General features: G+C 41.2%; 1 protein-coding gene across 1 annotated transcript in view; it reads left to right on the top strand.

Moving 5' to 3' along the window:
• The first annotated feature begins 12,320 nt into the window (after window positions 1-12,320).
• Window positions 12,321-21,355, top strand: part of C3H12orf42 (chromosome 3 C12orf42 homolog) — a 74,950-nt gene continuing 65,915 nt past the window's right edge. The window contains exon 1 of the mRNA XM_053919802.1: window positions 12,321-12,386. Within this exon, the coding sequence (XP_053775777.1) occupies window positions 12,321-12,386 (66 nt within the window). The remainder of the gene's footprint in view (window positions 12,387-21,355) is intronic.

Genomic DNA, 21,355 nt, shown 5'->3' with positions numbered 1-21,355 from the left:
TACCGAGAAAGTTTGGGAGACTCCTTTTGTTTCCAGAAAATGCCCTGTAAATGTCAAAAGGCTTCATATTTTAAGGAGCTCTGTTCTAGAGACATCAGCGACACCAGCATCAGACAGAGAAGAATGTGAGGATCTGGGGATCTTTGTAGACAAAGTTTATTCTGGGTAAAGTAAAAACGCATATTGTATGAGTAGATACTTTCTGTAGAAAACAAGTTGTTGCTTTAAGTGTCTCAACTTATAAATACTTATTCTAAGCTCGATAGGGTAAATATTCACATGTAGGGTCCCATCTTTCTTTTCCTTCTCTCTAAGGACATAAAAAGACCAAAAGATGCATGGGTTTATTATTAAGAGAAAAATCAATGAAAGTAGAAGAGGACCCTCACATCTTAAGGGGAGTGGTGATAGAGAGACCAGACTCCTCAGTGTCGAGAGGAGCAGAGAGGAAATGGCAGCCCAGGGTGGTGGCATGAGACCAGGATGGTGCAGATGGGAATTTATTTGAGGGAGAAGAATAAAAGATTTCTAGAGATCAGGAAAGACAGGGAAATTTTAATACACATTGCTTTGCACCACAGTTTTGAACCCCGTTAAAACTGGGAGAAGGTTATAAAGATAGACATTTCTGCCTATGCTACCTTCTTTAAAGTCTGTATGTATCTTATAATCAGTGTCAAATAAAAGTTCTTTACTTCTGTGCTGTGCCTCCTTTTTCTTTATCACATATGACAAAGGTTCATTTTTCTGTTCTTTAGAAAGACTTGATTTTTGGTTTTATGGTTCGACCTTACTCATTTTTCATTTTCTTGTTTCAGTATTTTGTGCTTTTATCTTCACTAACTGTAATCATTATGGTTGACTTTGTTATTCATTTGCTAGCTTTTCTAAGAAATATATTTTATTGATTATGCTATTACAGTTGTCCCATTTTACCCCTTTCACTCCCTTCCGCCCTGCACACACCCTCCCACCCACATTCCTCCCCTTTAGTTCATGTCCATGGGTTGTACATATTAGTTCTTTGGCTTCTACATTTCCTATACTATTCTTACCCTCCCCCTGACTATTTTCTACCTACCATTTATGCTACTTATTCTCTGTAGCTTTCCCCCCTCTCTCCCCCTCCCACTCCCCTGCTGATAACCTTCCATGTGATCTCCATTTCTGGGTTCTGTTCCTGTTCTAGATTGCTTAGTGTGCTTTTGTTTTTGTTTTAGGTGTGGTTGTAATAACCGAGAGCTTGCTGTCATTTTACTGTTCATATTTTTTATCTTCTTTTTCTTAGATAAGTCCCTTTAACATTTCATATAATAAGGGCTTGGTGATGATGAACTCCTTTAACTTGACCTTATCTGAGAAACACTTTACCTGCCCTTCCATTCTAAATGATAACTTTGCTGGATACAATAATCTTGGATGTAGGTCTTTGCCTTTCATGACTTGGAATACTTCTTTCCAGCCCCTTCTTGCCTGTAAGGTCTCTTTTGAGAAATCAGCTGACAGTCTTATGGGAACCCCTTTGTAGGTAACTATGTCCTTATCTCTTGCTGCTTCTAAGATTCTCTCCTTCTGTTTAATCTTAGGTAATGTAATTATGATGTGCCTTGGTGTATTCCTCCTTGGGTCCAACTTCTTTGGGACTCTCTGAGCTTCCTGGATTTCCTAAGTTTTCAATTTTTTGTTCTTCCTCTTCTCCTTCTGGCACCCCTATAATTCGGATGTTGGAACGTTTAAAGATGTCCTGGAAGTTCCTAAGCCTCTCCTCATTTTTTTGAATTCTTGTTTCTTCATTCTTTTCTGGTTGGTTGCTTCCTTCTTCCTTCTGGTCCACACTGTTGATTTGAGTCCCAGTTTCCTTCCCATCACTATTGGTTCCCTGTACATTTTCCTTTGTTTCTCTTAGCATAGCCTTAATTTTTTCATCTAATTTGTGACCAAATTCAACCAATTCTGTGAGTTTCCTGATTATCAGTGTCTTGAACTGTGCATCTGATAGGTTGGCTATCTTTTCGTTGCTTAGTTGTATTTTTTTCTGGAGCTTTGATCTGTTCTTTCATTTGGGCCATTTTTTTGTCTTGGTGTGCCTGTTATGTAGTAAGGGGTGGAGCCTTAGATGTTCACCAGGGTGGGGTAACGCTGGTCGCTGTGCTGTGACACTGTACGTGGGGAGGGGTCCAAGAGGGAACAATGGCACTAGCTCCGCTCTCTGCCGGTTTTCAATCACTCCCTCCACTACCTACAATCAAACTGGGCCCTTCTGGTGCTGATTCCCAGGTGGGTGGGTTTGTTTATGTTCTAGGACCCTGTGGGTCTCTCTGACGACCTCTCCTGTGAGTCTGGGAGTTTCTTACACTGCTGCCTCAACCCCCACACGTGTTTTCAATCAGAGGTTTGAGGCTTTATTTCCCCTCGCTGTGTGGCAGAGTCCGTCAACTGCAGCCTTGCCCACCCCAGTCCACCAGCTGCCGCCTTGCTGTGAGTCCTCTCTGCCCAGCTGCCCGTCTCCGCCTCTCCTACGGTCTGGATGAATGTTTCTTCTTTATCTCCTTGGTTGTTGGACTCCCATACAGTTCAATTTTCTGTCAGTTCTGGTTGTTTTTGTTTTTAAATTGTTGTTCTTCTTTCGGTTGTGCAAGGAGGCACAGTGTGTCTACTTACACCTCCATCTTAGCTGGAAGTCTCCATTTGCTAGCTTTTGAAGTTGAAAGCTTGATTCTTTTTTTCAGTGTTTTATTTATTTATTTATTTATTTATTTATTTATTTATTTATTTAATAAAATGCCATGTAAAGCTACACATTTTCCCCTGGGCCTCACATAAGTGATCTTCACTAGGTTTTGATGTGAAGGGCCCTCAGTCATTACCACTTAGATCATAACTTCCAAATTAAGAACTTAGAACAAAATTAGAAGCGTTTTCTAAATTTTATTGCATAATTCTTTGTCAGCAAATTGGCCTCTTATGATATTAAATTGTGAAATTTGTTGAGTGTTCCTGTGTACTTAATACATAAGTACACAGCTGATTTTTATAATTTCCCAAATGTATTTTAAAATGGTGTTTACTTTGTATTTATCTGTGTACATAAATATATATAGGTGTATACTCATCAATTATGTTACTTATATCCTCCTTGGTCATACTAATTTTTGTCTACTTGATTCATTTATTTCTGTCCTGAAGATTAATCTATATTTTGTATTGGTCGGTGTCTCCTTTTGGGACTTTCAATTACACAAGTAAGTAAGTCCTTTTCTTCTCTATCAGTTTTTGTTCCTGTATTATTGTTTTTAATCCATTCTGTTTCGTGTAGCAATTTGCCAGGGCTGCCGTAACAAAATGCCATAGACTGTGTGGCTTAAGGAACAGACATTTACGCTTTCACAGTTCTGGATGATAGAAGTCCAAGATCAAGGTCAGCAGGGTTGCTTTCTTCTGAGGCCTCTCCGTGGCTTATAGATGGCTGTCTTCTCCCCGTACCTTCACAAGGTTTTCCTCGGTGTATGTCTCAGTCCTAATATCTTCTTTAGAAGGACACTGCTCAGATTGGATTAGGACTCACCCAGGTAAACCTTATTTAACCTTAACCACCTCTTTAAAGGTCCTATCTCCAAACACAGATACATTCTGAGGTACTGGGGGTTAGGACTTCAACATATGAGTTTGGGGGACACAGTTGAGCCCATAGAATATAGTAAGTCTGCGTATTTATATATTTTCCCCCTTACTAGCTATAAGCCTTTTTAGGGAGCAAGGGCCTTCTTATACCTCATGAACTTCTGACATGGTTCTAATAAGTTTCTAGCAAGAGGCTTCTAGAAAGTTAAATCCTGATAGGAAACATTTATTGAATGCTTGTGTGAAGGAAAGGATAATATAGCTATTTTTTCTTGAGCACTTATTTATGGACCAGGCTAAGTACACACACACACACACACACACACACACACATTGTTATTTCATCTTCAAAATGACCCTCCAGTTTGGCTGCTGTCATTACTATTATTATCACTGTCCCTTTGAGGGTAAGGAACTTGCGAGGTAAGAAACCAAGAAAGGTGAACCTGTCTGGGCTGCCATCGCAAATAAGTGCATGATCCAGAATTTGGACCCAGAGCTCGTGGCCATACCAGAATATTATGTTGCCCATGATATTTAGAACAGTGTTTTATAAATAATAGACCTCCATAAAAGGTTAGATATTAATGTAGTTTGGTAGAACTAGCATGGACTCTAGAGTCAAAATGGTCTCTTTAATTTTCAACTTCATCACTTCTAGCTCCCTCATTCCTCTGAGCTACAGTTTCTCAATCTAGAAAATGGAAATAATGATATTTGACTTGATGGATTGTTGTGAGCATTCGAGAGACTATGTGGGGAGCACAATGTCTGAAAGGTTAGATTTTAGATCAGTGATAACTACTATTACAGTCTCCTTACAATTCCTTAGCATTTTTTATACCCAGTGATTTTTTTCTCCAGGCTAGGAAGTAACCACAAAGTAGTGAAGACAACGGGTAGTAGTAACATATTATAGCTGACCCCAGAAATACAGATCCACTGTGGAGATTCATTTATTAGCCATCCCCACAATACTTACTGTGTGCCCCCAGGGTGTGAGCAGCTGGGGAAGACCCTGTATCAAGGCAAGCTGGGGGAGAGTCACAGGTGGAGCCTGTCCTTCGAGGGCTTCTGTGTGGTGATTGGTGTAGATGTATGTCTAGTAAGTTAAGCAGAACTGCTTCCCACCCACCCATTTGCCAACGTGGGTCTATCATACAATACGTGAAATCGTAACAAAAACATAAGCCAAACAAACCATATGCGTCATGCATGTACTTTTAAATTCAACTTTAGGTAATAAAGTTCAGTGAATTTTTACATTAAGCAAATAAAAAAATTTGTTTTATGTGTATATATACACACATATATACCTATACAGGCTGGGGCAAAGTGGGTTTACAGTTGTGAGTCCGAAATACAGAGTTTATTCTTGTATTATTTATTAATTATTGTATTATTTTCCCTGCAAACAACTGTAAGCCTACTTTTGCCCCACCCTGTGTGTATATATGTCCATATAGATTTATGTCCATATGTATCTATAATATATTTCAATAGAATTATCTGAGTATAATTTTCAACTTGTTGCAAGGGATGCTGAGAGTTTTGACATCATCTGAATGTTCAGTGGCCATAATCCTTTTGTTTGTTTGTTTGTTTGTTTTGAAACTCATTAAATTTTAACTAGATGCACACTCTTTCTGCTCAACTAGGGGGAAAACTTATTTTCAGTATCTGTCAGGTCCGTCACTGGAGGCTTAGAAATGCTGATCTGCAAGGAGGGACCCCGCACGTCACCCCAGGGACATGCAATGGGAGCATGAGGATGCTTAGCGAAGGGCCCAAGTCTTCCCAGAAGTTTCCTACATGCATCCAGGAAGGCTCGCTTTGGAAATTTCCCATTTAACCTTAGCAAAGAATTGAGGATGGGGTGGGGAGCGAAAACCCACTTATCTTAAAGATTCATGATTCAAGCGCCCAGTAGAATCTGCAGTTTCCATAGCACTGGGCCCTAGATTTCCCTTTAATGTAATTAAGCCTCAAGATTTATGAATACAACAGGCCAGAACTTGATCCGTGTTCATTTTCAATTACTGCAGTGAAAGGGCTCCATCCAGATGTCTCTATTTACAGCATTCAGGCTGGCCGGCCCAGGGGCTGAGGGGGGAGGGCCCGCAAATTGTCACACTTGTTAATTCTTCACAGAGGATACTCAGCCGAGGTCCTGGCTTTGACCCTGGGACAAAAGGCTGGGGGCCCCCGGGGCAAGGCATCGATGCTTCCAGGGACAACACGGTGACCCACTGGGGTCACTCCCTCTGCTTTGTAGGTATTTGTGTAATAATGGGGTCCATTCCTTATTTTTATTTCTGTTACAGTTCTGGGAGCATCCAAGGGAAAAGACAGGCTCTGATGTGAAAGACAAACATATATAATGAGAGCGTCAACCGTCCCCTGGCAACAGTAACCACGATAAAATGCTACAGGGGAAACACACAGTATGCAGTGACCCACATAATCAAGCCTGTTTTGGGAGCATTGTTTTATTTTTCTTTTGAAGGGTGTTGTGTTTTTTGTTGTTGTTGTTGATTTTTTTTAATGTTCCCAGGTCTGCAATTTCGTTTTGTCAGGATTATTGGAACAGAAGTGTCTTTTCTCTTGTTCTAGTTATAGTCCTGCTTGTTTCAGAGCAAGTTTTCAACCACCAAAATACCCACCTGCTAGGGCAGCCTAAAATATCCCATTTTAGTCCCTTTATTTTTGCTTTAAAAAATTTCTGTGCTTTCCATGACCATTCTACAGGTTTCTGAGGCGTGTGCTTAAGGGCTTTCTTACACTAATGTGGACGTTGGCATTGAGGTATCATTTTAAAAGGAAAATCCCTCACAAAAGGCTTAGAAATAAGAGCCCAGCGGGAGACTCAGAACCTCTAATGAAATGTACCGCATCCAGTAAAAAGCCCCAAATCCTACCCACACTTCGCCTCTGTGGCGTGTGTCTAGTCCATCATTTTATTGTCTCAACTCACAAACCAGAGTCATTACCTTATGAAAAAGAATGAATTGGGATATTGCTTTTGTGGAGCAATAATTGGCTGTTATATTAACATGTAAAATGGAATTGTTGGCCAATTCTCTTCCATTTCAGAAGGTTGTTTCTTGAAAGTACTGCAAATGTTCTCCTTGATTAGCCCCTTTAAATCAATTTTGGGTTTTTCTTTTTTTGAGTCATGACCTTTTCAGGATTCAAATTCATTTTAGTGAATTTAAAGAGGTTTGACTAGAACAAGGGATTGTTCAAAAATAGAGCTTTCGCTCAGATTTATTTCATGCTTGCCCTTCAGAGCAACACTTTTTTTCTTCTTTATTTAAGAAATAATTTAATAATCAATGCCAAATTTAAACAAGTTCAGTACTTCATTTTACATAAATTTGTCCCTCTGGATCCAATGAATATATTTCAGATACAAAGAGCATCTTATTTCCTTTCTTGGAAGATGAACGTACCAGGTGTAAAGGATTGGAGACTGGGACTGAGGTGTTTGTGATTAGTCATTCCTTCTGGAAAGCTGTTATCTTGACATTTCTAGCAATTGATTTGTACTTTCGCAGAGCCTTTGGTGTAGATTCCAGGCAGTACTGGATCCTTCAGTAATGAGGGAGTAATAGACCAAAGGTATGCATTGAACGGTTGTTTTGAAGCAGTATTGAGACAATGCTACTGTATTGGAGTATTAGTTTTAAGAAGTTTTAATTTGTTCTTTTGCTACTTCCTGTTCATATATCATGTTGATATCAGTGCATTTTGTTTTCTAAAGTATTTTTAAGTTTACAGGTACTTGGTCTTGCTCTTTTTGTTTTGCTTCTTTACCTTCTGCATCCCCTTCTTCTCTCTTGATCTCTTTTCTCACTAGTCTGCGGACCCTCCCCACCATGGGGCCTCATGTTCATGTTCATGGTGATGATGATCATGTAAAATGTGTGCATGTAAAGGACAGTGCAACTTTCCTGCTTTCTGACATTTCCTTTGGCTTTTAAAAAATGCAGTTTTATATGAAATATACATATATATATATATAATTTTGTGCAATTACCAACAATCATGGAAATGTTAGTTGCAGAAAGCTTTCTCCGCAAGTGCAGTTTTGTGGCAGAAAATCTGTATGAAGCCCTTGCTTAGGGGACCCTTGAGGAAACTGAGACCAGGTTTGGGCTCTAGGAGGCAGAGCTGAGGCACTGTATCCCCAGAGGGGTGTGGAATGGAGTTAACTAAAGGGCGATTCTCAGCTAAGTTTCTCCAAAAATGCAAAGGCCAAGCTGGAGAAGCCAAGGCCAGTTAAAGGAGGGGGCACAAACAGGTCCGCAGGACTGGCCTGTGCACAAAGCAGCACTGGGGAATTGGGGAGTGCAGCCTGGGGAACTCGGGCAGGGGGCCGTCAGTGAGTCGGGTCACTGGGGTCCTTACAGTTGACAATGGCATCGTCCCCTAGGTCCTCACGCTGACTCTACTTTATCCCATACAAGCTCCACACTGGGGCCCAGGCGACCTCTCTGAAAACATATCTTTGCTTAAAAAGTCACACCTTAGCTTAAAACCTTCTAATGCCACGCCAATTATAATAATAATAAATTCCATAATAAATTCCAAACTCCTGTACAAATTTATAAAGTCCTTTGCCATCCAAACCCTGCTTCCTCTCCAGCTCGAATCTGCCACTCAATTTCCTCTCTTCTCTTTGCCACCATTGCTCTGCGCTTCTTGTGGTTCCCTGAACGGGCCATCATCTCTCTGTTGTTTGTGCTGTCTTCCTGCTCATCCTTCATTCAGGTCTACGTGTGGATGGCACTGTGTTTAGGAAGTCTTTTGGGGTATCTTGGGCCTGGGTTAGCTGGCTGTCCTCTAGTTGACCTATTGAATTCTTTGTCTCACTGATGGACTCAGAGAACCAGAGCTCGCGTGGAAAGAACTCCAGATTTCTGTCAGCAGCAGAGACAATGTAAGTAAGCTATATAATGTGGTTACAAAAAAATGAAGCAAAATAAAACAACAACAACAACAAAAACTTAATGGAATGTTGTGCCCAGAAAATGACTTCTTAAAATTGTCTTAAAACAGTTTTCCTTCACCCTGCTTAAAAGGTAGCTGTGAATTGTTAGTTTTTGCTGCAGTAAATACACTGGTCTGTGCCAGGAACTCTTTCTGTGTCCCAGGAACTTGTAATCTGCCCCATGCTGGGGATCAGACTGTCTTAGTAGCATTTTGTGTTATATGAGTCTCCAGGCTTTAAGTGAAGGCTGCAGACTCCTACCTAAGAAGAGCACAGGCCAGCTGGTATCTGGCTTTTACCTCCCTTGTTCTGAAACCTCAGAGACTTGTGCCTCAATGTTGACGGTGCCAGAAACCTGAATTTTTCAGATGTAACAATTATTGTATTGAGAAAACAGTATATTTTCCAAGTCAGTGAAAGGAGGATTTATTTAGGTAGTTTTTTAGAAATAGATCTGGGTTGAGATTCATTTAAATACCATTCCCATCCTAGCTATAGAAATAAACAACTGTTCCACAGAGCTCTTGGCTGTAGGACAGAGTAGCAAAGTTATCTTCTAACAATGTCTTTGTGAACAAAGGTTAGACCAGAGTTCAGCGGACGTTCTTTACCAGAAAGTTTTCAGTGTCAACTGACTATTAGATGTTGTTTCTCCTAACTTGAATCTCATGTAAGAAGATATACTTTATTAGTTTACTCATGAAACCATTGAATCATCCACCCATTCATCCACTTGTCTACTCATCATCCTCCCGCTCACCCATGAATTCCACCTTTTCTTCTCCTATTCATCTCTGCATTCATCCATTTATCCATCTGGTAAATATGGTGCTAGCATCTACCCAGCATAAGGCATTCTTAGTTACTGAGTAGATTCAAAACTAAGCAACAGTCTCTCTTCTCAAAGTGCTTAAAGGTTACTGATGGCCTCTTAGATCATTAAAATTGGGACCTGGACACAGTTAAGGAGTGAAAAGGCAGATGACCGACTATGAATGCTGCCGGGCAGCTAGAAGGGTGTGAAGCATGTTGGGAACAGCAAAGTGTGTAAGGGGGAGCTGAGAGTGTGTCCAGGGGAGAGTGGTGGCTATGGCTGGGAAAGTGGTTTACGTAAAGGGGCAGAAGGTCTTAAATGCCAAACCAAGGACAGTGGAGAACCTTTGGTGATTTCTGAGCAGAGACTGTAACATGAAGGTTAACTGTTCTTTAGGAAGATCAATCCAGGCCAATTTGGGAGATGGATTGAAGGAGAGGATAAGAGAAAGATAAGAGGCAGAGAGACTGGTTAGTGCCTCAAGATAATTACCTTTGCCTTGATTTGGGTGACTGACCATGCATGGACGGTGCCACCATCAAGTTAGGGGGCTTTCCCATTACAACTTCCCGGGAACTGGTCCTATTTCAGGGGTAGAAGAGAGAAGTTATGTTTATGTTACTCTTTTTGGTTTATGTACAATATTGACTTTCTCCTAAATATTGAAGTGGGGTGATTTGTAAATTCAAAAGAACTCTTCCTGAGCTGGGACATCCGCACAGCTTTTATTATAGTGACATATGAAGGCTTAAGGGGAGACAAAATTATTAAAATCCAAGTCTGAGTGTGGGGGAAGGAGAGGCCCTTTTCTCTTGGTAAAATAACATCAGCATTAGCAACCAGTTCTTTGTCTTTGCATGCACCAGTTGTAATACCTCTTGTGTAACTACTGTGAAAACAAATATTTGACTCATTAGTGGTGTAGCTTGCTTTGAAACACTATGCTTTGGATATGGAAGGCTAACAGAAGCGTAGAACTCTAATTCAACGCTCAAGGTCACCGATTTGAAAGGAAACAAAATCCAAATCATGCAAAGTATGGAACAGTAGATTCTTTTTATGGAGTAGACAGAGTGTTTGTCAAGTTGTTCCTTCAGGGGAAAAACATCTTAGCTTAATCTTCGAAGCCAACTCTGTTTTAACTCCCTGCATATAAGGGGAGTGGGCTACTTTAATGCTGTTTTCAGTCTCAAGAGAATGTCTTATCCCCACACATTTATCATTCCTGCATAGCCTAGCTGAAAATAACCAACCTAATACTCCATTGCATAAATGTTCTCTGGCCATTACAGATTCTCCAGCCCCCCAAGAAAATGTGCCTATTTCCCCAGTGGTCTGAACTCTGCCCAGCAGTGCCCACCACCCCTCCACACCACCCCATCCCCTGTCATGCACTAAACCTTTTGGTTCCCAGAATGGGGTCTCAGATTTTGAGAATATCACCAGCTCTTCAGATCAGCTGAAAACCTGTGGGAGTAAAAACTTTTTCCTAGAATGTTTTTATATCAACTCTGTATTATTTAATATAAATGTGCACGCCCTAGTGGGTAACATACATTTTAATTATAATAAAGACCAGCAACCCAGTGACACCCCCCCCACCACATGCACACACACTCAGTTGCAAAAAGCCAATAAGAAACACTTGGAAACAAAGAGAGTGGCTGTCACTGCTAAATCATGGGGACCCATCTGAGAAGAACAAGCAGACCCACAGAAGAAGGCAGAGCGTTTTCTCTTCCTGGAAACAGGGAGGAAATGAATAAAACTTGGCACATTCGCAGTGTAGCAGCTGTGCTCGTCTCCACAAGAAAACACCGTCGAGCGATTCATGAATCCACGTTAAATAATTGCTCTTCACGTAAGGTGACCGACTATTGTGTTCTGCCCCTTGTTATAAATATCTGGTGGTCTGGTTTTTAGCGCATTCACTGCTGTTCAAAACCAAATTAAATTCTGGAAGCATATGTTACTGTAAAGCATGCGTCACAGGCTGTCATGAGACTTGGCAGATCATTCAGCAGCTGTCTTAAAAATACAGCAGCAAAGAGCTCCATCTATGCAACGTTTCTCATGTGTCAGAGGCTTTATTGACTGATCTCTGGCCAGCGTTAGAGGAGCGCGGTGGGAGAGGCACGGGCCTTCAGGGGTCTGGGATGAGGACGGAAGGCATCGCCTCTTTCTTACAAGATACGCGAGCTGAGCTGGCCTGCTGGAGGGCCTGCTTCACCCTCTCACTCTTGGCAGGGGCGTCCAACCTTTTGGCGTCTCTGGGCCACACGGGAAGAAGAAGAGTTGTCTTCAGCCACACATTAAGTACACCATCACTAACGAAACCTGATGAGCAAACAGCAAAGGTTTTAAATGAATTTATGATTTTGTGTTGGGCCACATTCATAGCCATCTGAGCTGCATGCTGCCTGCAGGCCGCAGGCTAGACACCCCTGGTAGAAAATGCAGGAAGAGCTCCTCTGGCTGAGTCTCCTTGGGAGGGTTGGGGGGACTAGGTTCCTGAGTAGTGCCGGAGAAGGGCAGGCCATCAAACGCAGGCTTCTTGATGGCTCTGGAACCTCAGTCTGTGGCTTTCCCCCAGTAGCAGGGTTGACTGGTTTGAGGAACTGGGGAGATGGTGTGCGTGTGTAGCTGTACATAATGTATTAATTTCATCGACTTGACCAGAATCCACAAGAAAAGAAAGGGGTCTCCGACACCCAGGCGTTTTCAGACATACCTGCTTAAATTTACAATTTAAACAAATCACTCCCCTTTATATATTTATTTTCTTTCTCTCTCCTTCTGATTCTCATGAGGTACGCCCCACCCTGCTGGGGAGTCCCACAGGGCTGCCTAACTCTGACCGAAGGAGGCACACTCGGCGCCACCTTTACGACCATGCCAGCACGTCGCCCTCGGCCATCTTCACTGCTGGCTGTGCCGTCCTCTCTTGGCTGTAGCCAGGTACACACAGCTCTGCTTTGCTTCTGGGGCTGAGATCCTGCAACAGTCATTTGCTTAATTCCACTCAATCTTAGACCTATTTGGTGTTAAACTGACATCCATAGCTCTCCACTGTCCTCATATATTCAGTTCCCATGTTTGGTGAAGGCTGGCTTTTCCTCCGGTGGTAAAAAAGGTTTATTTTAAAAATAACAACTTTAACTGGATTGTATTTATATATACTATTGTAAGTTTTACTTACCACTTGAATTCTCTAGTATCTACTACTTTAGACTGTGATTAAAAGAGTGCTTAACTCGGGAGCCTCAAAATTAAGGCTCCTTTTCCTGTGGGTTTTCAGTTTTTGGTTATGAAAGAAGTATCTCCCTGGAAGTGGGTGGCTGCAGGAAACAGTGAGTTTGGAGGCTTTGTGGAATGATTCATCTGCAGACTGGATGGCTGGGGGGAGAGTGGTAAGGAGGGAGGTATTCAGATGGTGGCTGGGATGTTAGGCTAATGATCTTTAAGATGTCTTCTGGGTCTGACATTCTGAGATACTCCTTACAGTGTCACTTAAGACTGCAATTTCCTAAACATGAAATGTCTCAGGAAGTCAGTCCCATGTCTGGGGCTCCTTTGTAATTAACATTCAAGACTATAAATAACATTCAGATTAATTAACTTTTGTCTGGCTTCATGAAACACATTTAGTATTTCTGACCATGTTACTATATTCACTCATTATAAGGTTGTTAGTAGACTTGTGAAAATTATGAAATTTGGAAACTAAGGGTCCCTAAATAAATACTTAATATTTTTAAAGTCAAGAAGCTCCCAAATGTATAACTAGATATCATATCTTTTTTTTTTTTTTGGCAGGGAAGACATTTTGTTCACGAGAATATCCTTTTTAAAAAAACCTACACGAAAATTTAGGAGAGCTCCAGACACAAAATTTCTGACGTGCACATCTGCCCATTTCTGACAACAATGAGTGCTAAGTTGATCTTCAAGTTTTCTTTATGGGTATCAAAGTGATGTTCTCATTGAACCTTAAAAGCCACAGTGAGCCTCTCTTGTCTCCTATCTTCCCTGTGCAACGCTGTAAATCTGACTTCTGCCTGTTCTATTGTTCGGAAAAAAGCAACCATATTGTGCTGATTGCTATTAAATTAAAGCATAAAGGACGAGACACAAATGTGGAAGCCCATCTTACCAGCAGGGCTACCACTATCTTTTATTCGGCATTTCGGGAGGGTCAGAAAGTCATGACAGGCATCTGACCTCTGATAACCTCTTTGGTGCTTCTGTGTGCAGTTTCGGGGGGAAGAACTTAATTAAATACAATTGAATTTCCCTGCTAACATTGCCGCTGAAAGGCCTCCTTTTAGATGGCTTGGTGTTTGCTGGTGAGGAACAAACAAAGATGCTTCTTTTGTTCCTCAAAGAAAAGTTAGCATATGTTAGTTAAGGATTTGTGATTTCTTTTGGCTAGACTGGCGGGCTCCTAAAAATTCAATGAGTCTTTTGAAATAATAACCACAATAGAAGATGAAATATGTGACTAACTAAAACCCTAACTCTTCTTATTCCTAATAATTATTATTAAATTTAATGTTTTTAAGAATTTACTATATTTATTTATAATGAAAGATGATGATCATAGCCTTATAATGAAGTTACTATAGTTGCCCACACAATATGTAACTTGTCCACCTCCTGGATTCTCTAGGTGCCAGAGGAAGAGAAGAACTCCCAGCAGATGTATTTATAGTACATGTTAGGATATTGTTACAAGTGTTGACAAAGAATATACGGCTTTGGGTTATAAATAATATACGGTGAATATTAATTGTCGATAAGCTCGTCTATAAGTTCCAACTTCAATACAAAGCAATAATTACATAAATATGAGGCAAAGAAATCCATGTCCCATCATTATTCTTGGGCTTCTGAAATCAGTGACTGACAACTAGAAATTGAGGAACCAATTTTACAATCATGACTCACGGAAATAATAAGTTATTTCCTTCAAGGTAGAGTCTTAGTGCTTATTTTAGGGGGAATCAGATTTACATATTCTTCGATTCTACGAATCTTTTAATCCTAGATGATTTTGGTTTCCTTGAAGAGAGGATTAGAATGAGGAATTGATGCTTTTGAATTTCAAGTTGCCTATTGTGTGTGCTCAGCCTGCTCCCTCACCTGCATATGCCTTCCCCCTGTGTCTAAGCTTTCCCAGGTCTAATTATTTAGAGGGGAAAACAAGTCAACACCTTACCCCACTGCCCTGTCTGGCTTCTGTCCCATCTCTTGTTTTCTGTTCGTTGGTTAAACTCTTAAAAGTCATGTGTACTAGACCCAAAGTCTTTATTTCCACGTCACCATCTTTCCAGAATCTAGTTTTTATGTTCACTCCTGTGCCCTGTACTGTGTACCCCAGCCTAAGTCAACACACCAGGGCCACCATGTGTGGCCGGAACGATGTACCCTACCTGAGGGCTCCGGGCTAAGGGGATAAGTGGAGGCTGAAATCCAGGTGCATTTGCTGGCCAAACCAAGCCTTGTCTGGGGGCAGAATCTGTGCGCAGATGCTGGTTTTTTTCTTGGGTTTTTGTTTGTTTGTTTGTTTGTTTTTGTACTTTGCCTGAAGGTTTCATAGGCCTAGCTGTGGCTTTGTCAATAATTCCCTTCCTCCAATCTCAGCATTTACTGTCTGATCTTACTCTTTAAAATCTAGACCTTTTAAAAAATAATAAATAAACATGTGATCAGGAGTGCAATCGTTAGTTTTTTAAGGGTCCCACATTCTTTGTCAACCAGAGTCTGAATGAGACTGTTAAAATCTTAAATTACCACGGGATTGGAATGAATTATTTTTCTGTTTATTTAGTGAAATACTAGTTGTGGAAAGAAAAGATTCAAGGCTGGGATCCTTTTGGAAAAGGCGATGCTAATCTCTTACCAGATCACTCCCTGCTTCCCATCCCACAGCCCCGTCATCCTGAACTGCTTATCAGAGACCCCAGACCAAAGTGAACAAACACAGGCTTTATAACCAGGCAGATTCATGTTGGAGTCTTAACTCCACCACTCAGTGACTTTGCACTGGGTTGTCGTTAAATTCTCTGGGCTTCAGATTTCTCATCTACAAAAGAATGACCTGAATAGTTGCCTGTCAATAAATAGACCTTTGGTGGAGCATTAAGGGAGTTATCGCAGGGACACACCCACTAGTTTACTTGGGGTCAGCATGTTCTCCCAGTCTTGACTTTTTCCCATGCTGATCCCCTGCTAATGATACTCTTACTTTCTTTTCTTTACCTAGGTTATTTTTACTTCTGCTTCAGTATTTGGCTCAGTCAACATCTCTTCCAAGAAGTGTTTCCTGATACCTCTAACTTGCCTAAACATTCTCCTCCTTGGCTCTTGGCTCTGGGTTAGGAGCGCCCCTGCTACCTTATGCATCCTTTTATCACAGTTTTTATCCTTCTATGTTTAATTGTGCTGGGGGAGCATTTTGGGGATTATGCCTCATTTATTTTTACATTCTCAGTGCTGAATATAGGGCATGACATATCAATAACTATTTGGTAAGTTGACTCTCTGGATTTCAACAACAGGAGATGTGGACAAAAAGCCACGGCAGCCCGGAAGCCGATATTAAAGAGTGACGGTGACTCAGCCACTTCCCTTGTACATTTCATTTCTGATGGGTGATTTATTCCTCTATTGCTTAATTTCTGGTCCACTACACTTTCCACGTTTCTTCTTGGAGAGGAACTGATCTGGTCCTAATCTCACAACCTTTTAAAACCAGCTACTTACCACAAGGGTCAGTAGATCAGTGTGACACTGTAGGGAAATCGACATTGCCTGAGAGCTTGTTATAAAAGCAGAATCTCAGGCCCCACTTTAGACCTCCTAAGTTAGGACCTGCATTTTAACTAGTTTATTTACTGTACAGTGTAAGAAGCACTGGATCAGAAGCAGGTGCTTTCACGAATAGTGTAGGCCCTGGCTGGGTAGCTCAGTGGTCATCATCCCAACACACCAAGGTTGTGGGTTGATCCCCAGTGAAGGCATATACAAGAATCAACTGATGAATGCATAAATAAGTGTAACGACAAATCGATGTTTCTCTCTCTCTTTTCCTCTCCCTCTAAAAACCAGTAATTCAAAAAAGAACAGTGTATTCCCTGAATTTCCTGATACATAGATGTATCCATCTATGAAGGCTCAGGAAAAGGTATTGGGACTGCAGCAAAGAGAATCAAATATTGATGAGGTCTTGGACATATCAGGAAGTAATTTTCTGATCAAGAAAATCTCTAATGAAACACTTTATATTAGATTAGGACTAGGTAGATGATCTAAATATTTAAAATGATTTCAAATAAGTGAGAAGTCAGTTTTTCAACTTAATGTCTTGATCCTCTGCTCGGAAATAAAATGTTTGTCTTTTTAAAGAGAGACCATGTCTCTTGAAAGAAATGCACACATCCCATCAAACACATTTTTTATTTGGTAACAGTTTAATGACCTGAGTGAGGATTTCAAACGCTATCTCCTGGTTTCCGTTTTCCATTCCAAACCCCACGCAAAGCAAGTGTTTGTTTTCAGCGTAGTTGATACCCAAGCACTTTGCAAATGTTTCCACAAAGCCAGCTGCCCTTTATAGATCCCCCTGGGAACCTTTCTTTTGGTTACTAACCTTCAAGTGCCTACAACCCCTATTTGCAAAGATATTTGTCATAGGGGAAGGGCTGTGAATCTTCCCATCTTTTGGAGGAGGATGCTCAAGGCCCTAATTTGGAAAACTTTGCCCCTTTGCTCAGACCACTGGGCCCTTCTGAAGACTAGCTCCTCCTGCCTAATCATCCCATTGCAGCCCCAGGAAAGCAAAAATAAATGAACAAACCCAAACAGCACCTCTGCAATATTTCTTAGCTGACTATCGTAGGACTGAAAATTCTGAGAAAATTCTTCTGTCATCTTGAAAGCTTCATAAGGTTTTGAATGTATTTTCTGCAGCAAAGTTTCTGTTTATGAATGTGTGGCCACGTGACATTTTGTGTTTCATCGCCTTTGCTTTCTTATCGGTTCAGCAAGGATTTTTCCCTGGGGGTCCTCTTCTTTTATTTACCACCACACCTGCTCTTTCCTCTGTAAAAATGAGTCCCTGAATGCAGTCGATGACTGATCTTTAATACCAGGTGCTAAATAGGGGGGAAAAAAGTCAAGCATTCATTTGGGATATCAAGTCACGAAATTGTCAGCGACAGAGACTTGGTAACCACTGAGATGGAGTGTCTGTCCCAGGACCTGACCACACAGTTACTTGTTCAAGTATGTAGACTTGTGTGTACATGCCTGCACATGTATGTGTGTGCCCACGTGCACATGTGTGTGCATGCCTGTGTGCTCCCCAAAACAAAACCTCGCACTCTTCAGGATGTACCACCTGTTTTCACATCATTGTGGTGACAGAAGGGTTTTTTCCTTCTTTTTAATTTTAATTAGCTGAGCTGTCCTATTTTTCAGGAACTTGCCTCTTCTCTAACATATGGGCTGGAACTGTCTTTCTTTTCACTAGACCTGGGCCCTTTTTTTTTTTTTTGTCATTTATACCATACTTTTGCCTTTTTTCTTTCATTTTGAAAGAAAGAGGTTTTTCTATTATTTTAGAGCAAAGTACCTCTGGTTTATGTGGCGACTCTTGTGGCTTTATAAATGCACTTGATTTAGCTTTCAATGTGTAATTACTGCCAAACAAGTTAATTGCTTTAGAAGTGTCCAAAATTCCCTGTTGTAATTTTGCTTTCATTTACCAACCTTCATTATACATCCACTGTTCAACATAAACACAAATGATTGTTAATGAATGCCTAATGCCACATTCATTAGGAAATCAGGTTAATGACTGGCAGTGAATATCCCAGCTTTATTCTTTCAAGCCTCTTTATTTTACTTGTTGATTACAATAGCTTTTTTCTTGTTTACAAAGAAATTCTACCTGCATCTTAGGCTTGCTTAAAAGTTCAAAACAAAGCTTTCCTAAGGAATCAGATAATCCCCGCCTCTGATTCTTCTTTCCTCTTACTCTTTAGAAAGAGTCGCCTATTAAAATGAAACTCAGAATATATATGATTTCCATGGGCTATGGGCTAACATGAAAGCTTACTCTTTGGAGGACAGAAATCCCAGGACTGCTGTGTACAGATGTTCAGGTGGTACACTGGACAACCTCAGGAGGCATCGTTTGCATTATATTCTGTGAATGGTACCAGATAGTTGTGCCATCCATAACCCGCATCGCTTTGAGTAGGACACATAGAAATCTCCACCGAAATAAGAAACACGTATGGCAGTGTGGTTTGGGGGTGGAGTTTTGTGCTTGGTTTTGATCACCCTGGGCAAATGTTGTCTATGCCAAAGACAGCAGATGTTTGAAGATGCTTGGTTGGAGTGAGTGGCAGGAAGTCCACCAAGGAGAAGGACTGACATGTACGTTATGGAGAGGGGCCTGACTCTCCACCTGGTCGTTCTCGCTTTGTCAAAGAAGCCACTTCCCTTTTCTGAAGACAGGGGGTTACCTTTCTAATCAAACCTGACGGCTGGATTTTGAAGACCATGTGTGTGCTGACTATGGGTGGAACACGGAGTCCGGACTCTGAAATTTGATCGCTGGCTTGTCACAACATGCTTGTGTGATCTTAGGCAGTTTCCTCATCTATCAAATGAGAATATTGATGATTTAGGATTCCTTCTAGTTCCTGTGACCTGTGACTCCTTTTGGGATCACGGGAGAATCCACCTGCCTTCTTTAAGCCCATTAACTAGGTGCACATTATATGCCTCGTGTGGAGCTGAAGTCAGGGATACTAGGAAATGACACATTTCTTGATTCATGGGAAGATGGTACACGTGTGGCACGCTTCCAGTGTCATATAATTCCAGTGTCTGAACCCCTCTGAGGCTCCCCAGTTGTTTCCTGCAGAGTCTACGTGGGGCCTCCTTCAGTGTGCCCTGCCAGCTTCCTTCTGTCCTGCTGCTCTGATCTAAGAGATGCTGTCTCTTCCAGTTTTGTCTCCCTCTGGGGTTCTCTCATCTGTCAGCCAATAGTCTATACTCCTGGGCTCCACGTATGTCTGCATGCCATGCGTCTCTCTTTCATAATGTTTAGTATCATTGACATTTTGCCTTGTTTGTATAATTCTTTGGTTACTATCTCTTTCTCTAGACTAATAAATAAAGGAAAGGAAATGGGGGACTCACCACTGTTTTTTTCCTATCTAGACACCTGCTCCTGTCCTGGTGGCAGGCCCGTTGGGGGTCCCTCCTTCATGGCACCAGTTTCCTCAGGCCAATCAAAGACTGAGACATGATTTTAGCAAATAGTGGACAAAGGAAAGTCAAAGACCCCAAGAACTGTGGCTAACCAAACAAATAAAAAGTGTCAAATTGAAAGGCAGAAGTATATAAATAAATCCTGTTATTATCTTGCTGAAGTTTGGTATGTTAAGTAACATTACAAGGTTCCCGATCATTGTCGGATGCTTGGGGTGTTTGTTCTGACCTCCCTGAATAGACCTGTTGTATGTATTGCATATTCGTGTCAGTCAGGCTTCTGCTTCAATCATTTTACATAGAAACAACTCCAAAATCAGTGGTTTTCAACCATCAGCATTTGTTTCTTATTCACATTCACGGGTCTGTGTGTTGGCAGTAGCTCTGCTGGGCTCAGCTGGTACTGATTCAAGGCTGTGGGTTAGGTTCAAGTCCATTCCTTTGGTCTCCTCGTTCTGGGACCAGTGGTGACCTGGGGCATGTTTTGTTTTTCCTGGCTAAGATAGAAACGCAAGTGGCTGAGACAAACCCAGCATGTACACTTAAAGCCTCTGCTCCTGTCACGCGTGTGAATATGTCATTGGCCAAAGCAAGTCACGGACCCAGCTCAACATCAACAGGACGAGGACACAGACTTCATTTACTCAAGTGGGAAGTATAGCAAAGCTACATGGCAAGGAGCGGGAATGTTTAATTCTATTTCATCCTAACACATCCCGATGTGCTCAGAATGTGTTGCCTCTCATTCATCATATTTGCCACAGTTGAAAATTTGCATTTATTTATATGGCTCTTTATTACAACTTGTATTTTCCTCTGGACTCTTGAAGGTGGGAATTGTGTCTGTCTGGCCTCCTTGTTAATACCCTAGTACCTAGGACAGTGTTCTGGACAATACCAGGTATTCAGTGAAAGAACAGCTATTGTTTGAGAAAATGAGGTCCTGATCTGCCTGAAAAATCATCTGTGAAAATTCATGAAGTGATACTAAATGCTTTGTTTCCAATCTTTCAGAAATCCCCTTGCTATATTCCCATCGTGAGAAGAGCAACCCTGTGGGAGAGAAGCATTTCCCATGCAAATGTGAGTAAGCACATAGCTGCTGTGTGTCTCCAGTCTTATCTTTTTCTGTTCATTGCTTGATACATGAGGTTTGTTCCTTTGTATTTTTATTCTTTCTTTACAAGTGGTGAAATATTTATTTTTTAAATTTCAAAATAAAAAGAATGTTAAAAGACATTCTCCCATGGAACTTCGGGACTCCATTTGAGATTCACCCTACATTTTTAGCCTTTACATGGAGATATGCACGAAGAAAAAGAAATGTATCACTCATTTGATGAACAGCAATAGAATTCATAGTGCCGTTGGTGCCTTTGCAGTGCTTGTATATGGGACAATATACCGAAACTAGGACAACAATTCCATCTTAGTACAATCAATAAAAATAAACAACCAAGTTCATCAAGCGGAAGGCTGACCCATTAGCAATGTTCTCCCCCCATCCCACCTTCTACTCACTGGTTGCTAATGATGTCTTCTTGGTGGGAGCCAAAGAGCGTGTTTGTTGCTACAATGAGCATCTGCATGTCTGTACGTGACTGTGATGTGCACATGGAGATGGTCGCCATGGCTGGCCC

Source organism: Desmodus rotundus, chromosome 3, assembly GCF_022682495.2.
Source record: "Desmodus rotundus isolate HL8 chromosome 3, HLdesRot8A.1, whole genome shotgun sequence".
Lineage (NCBI taxonomy): Eukaryota > Metazoa > Chordata > Mammalia > Chiroptera > Phyllostomidae > Desmodus > Desmodus rotundus.
This window is presented reverse-complemented; position numbering and strand designations above follow the sequence as displayed.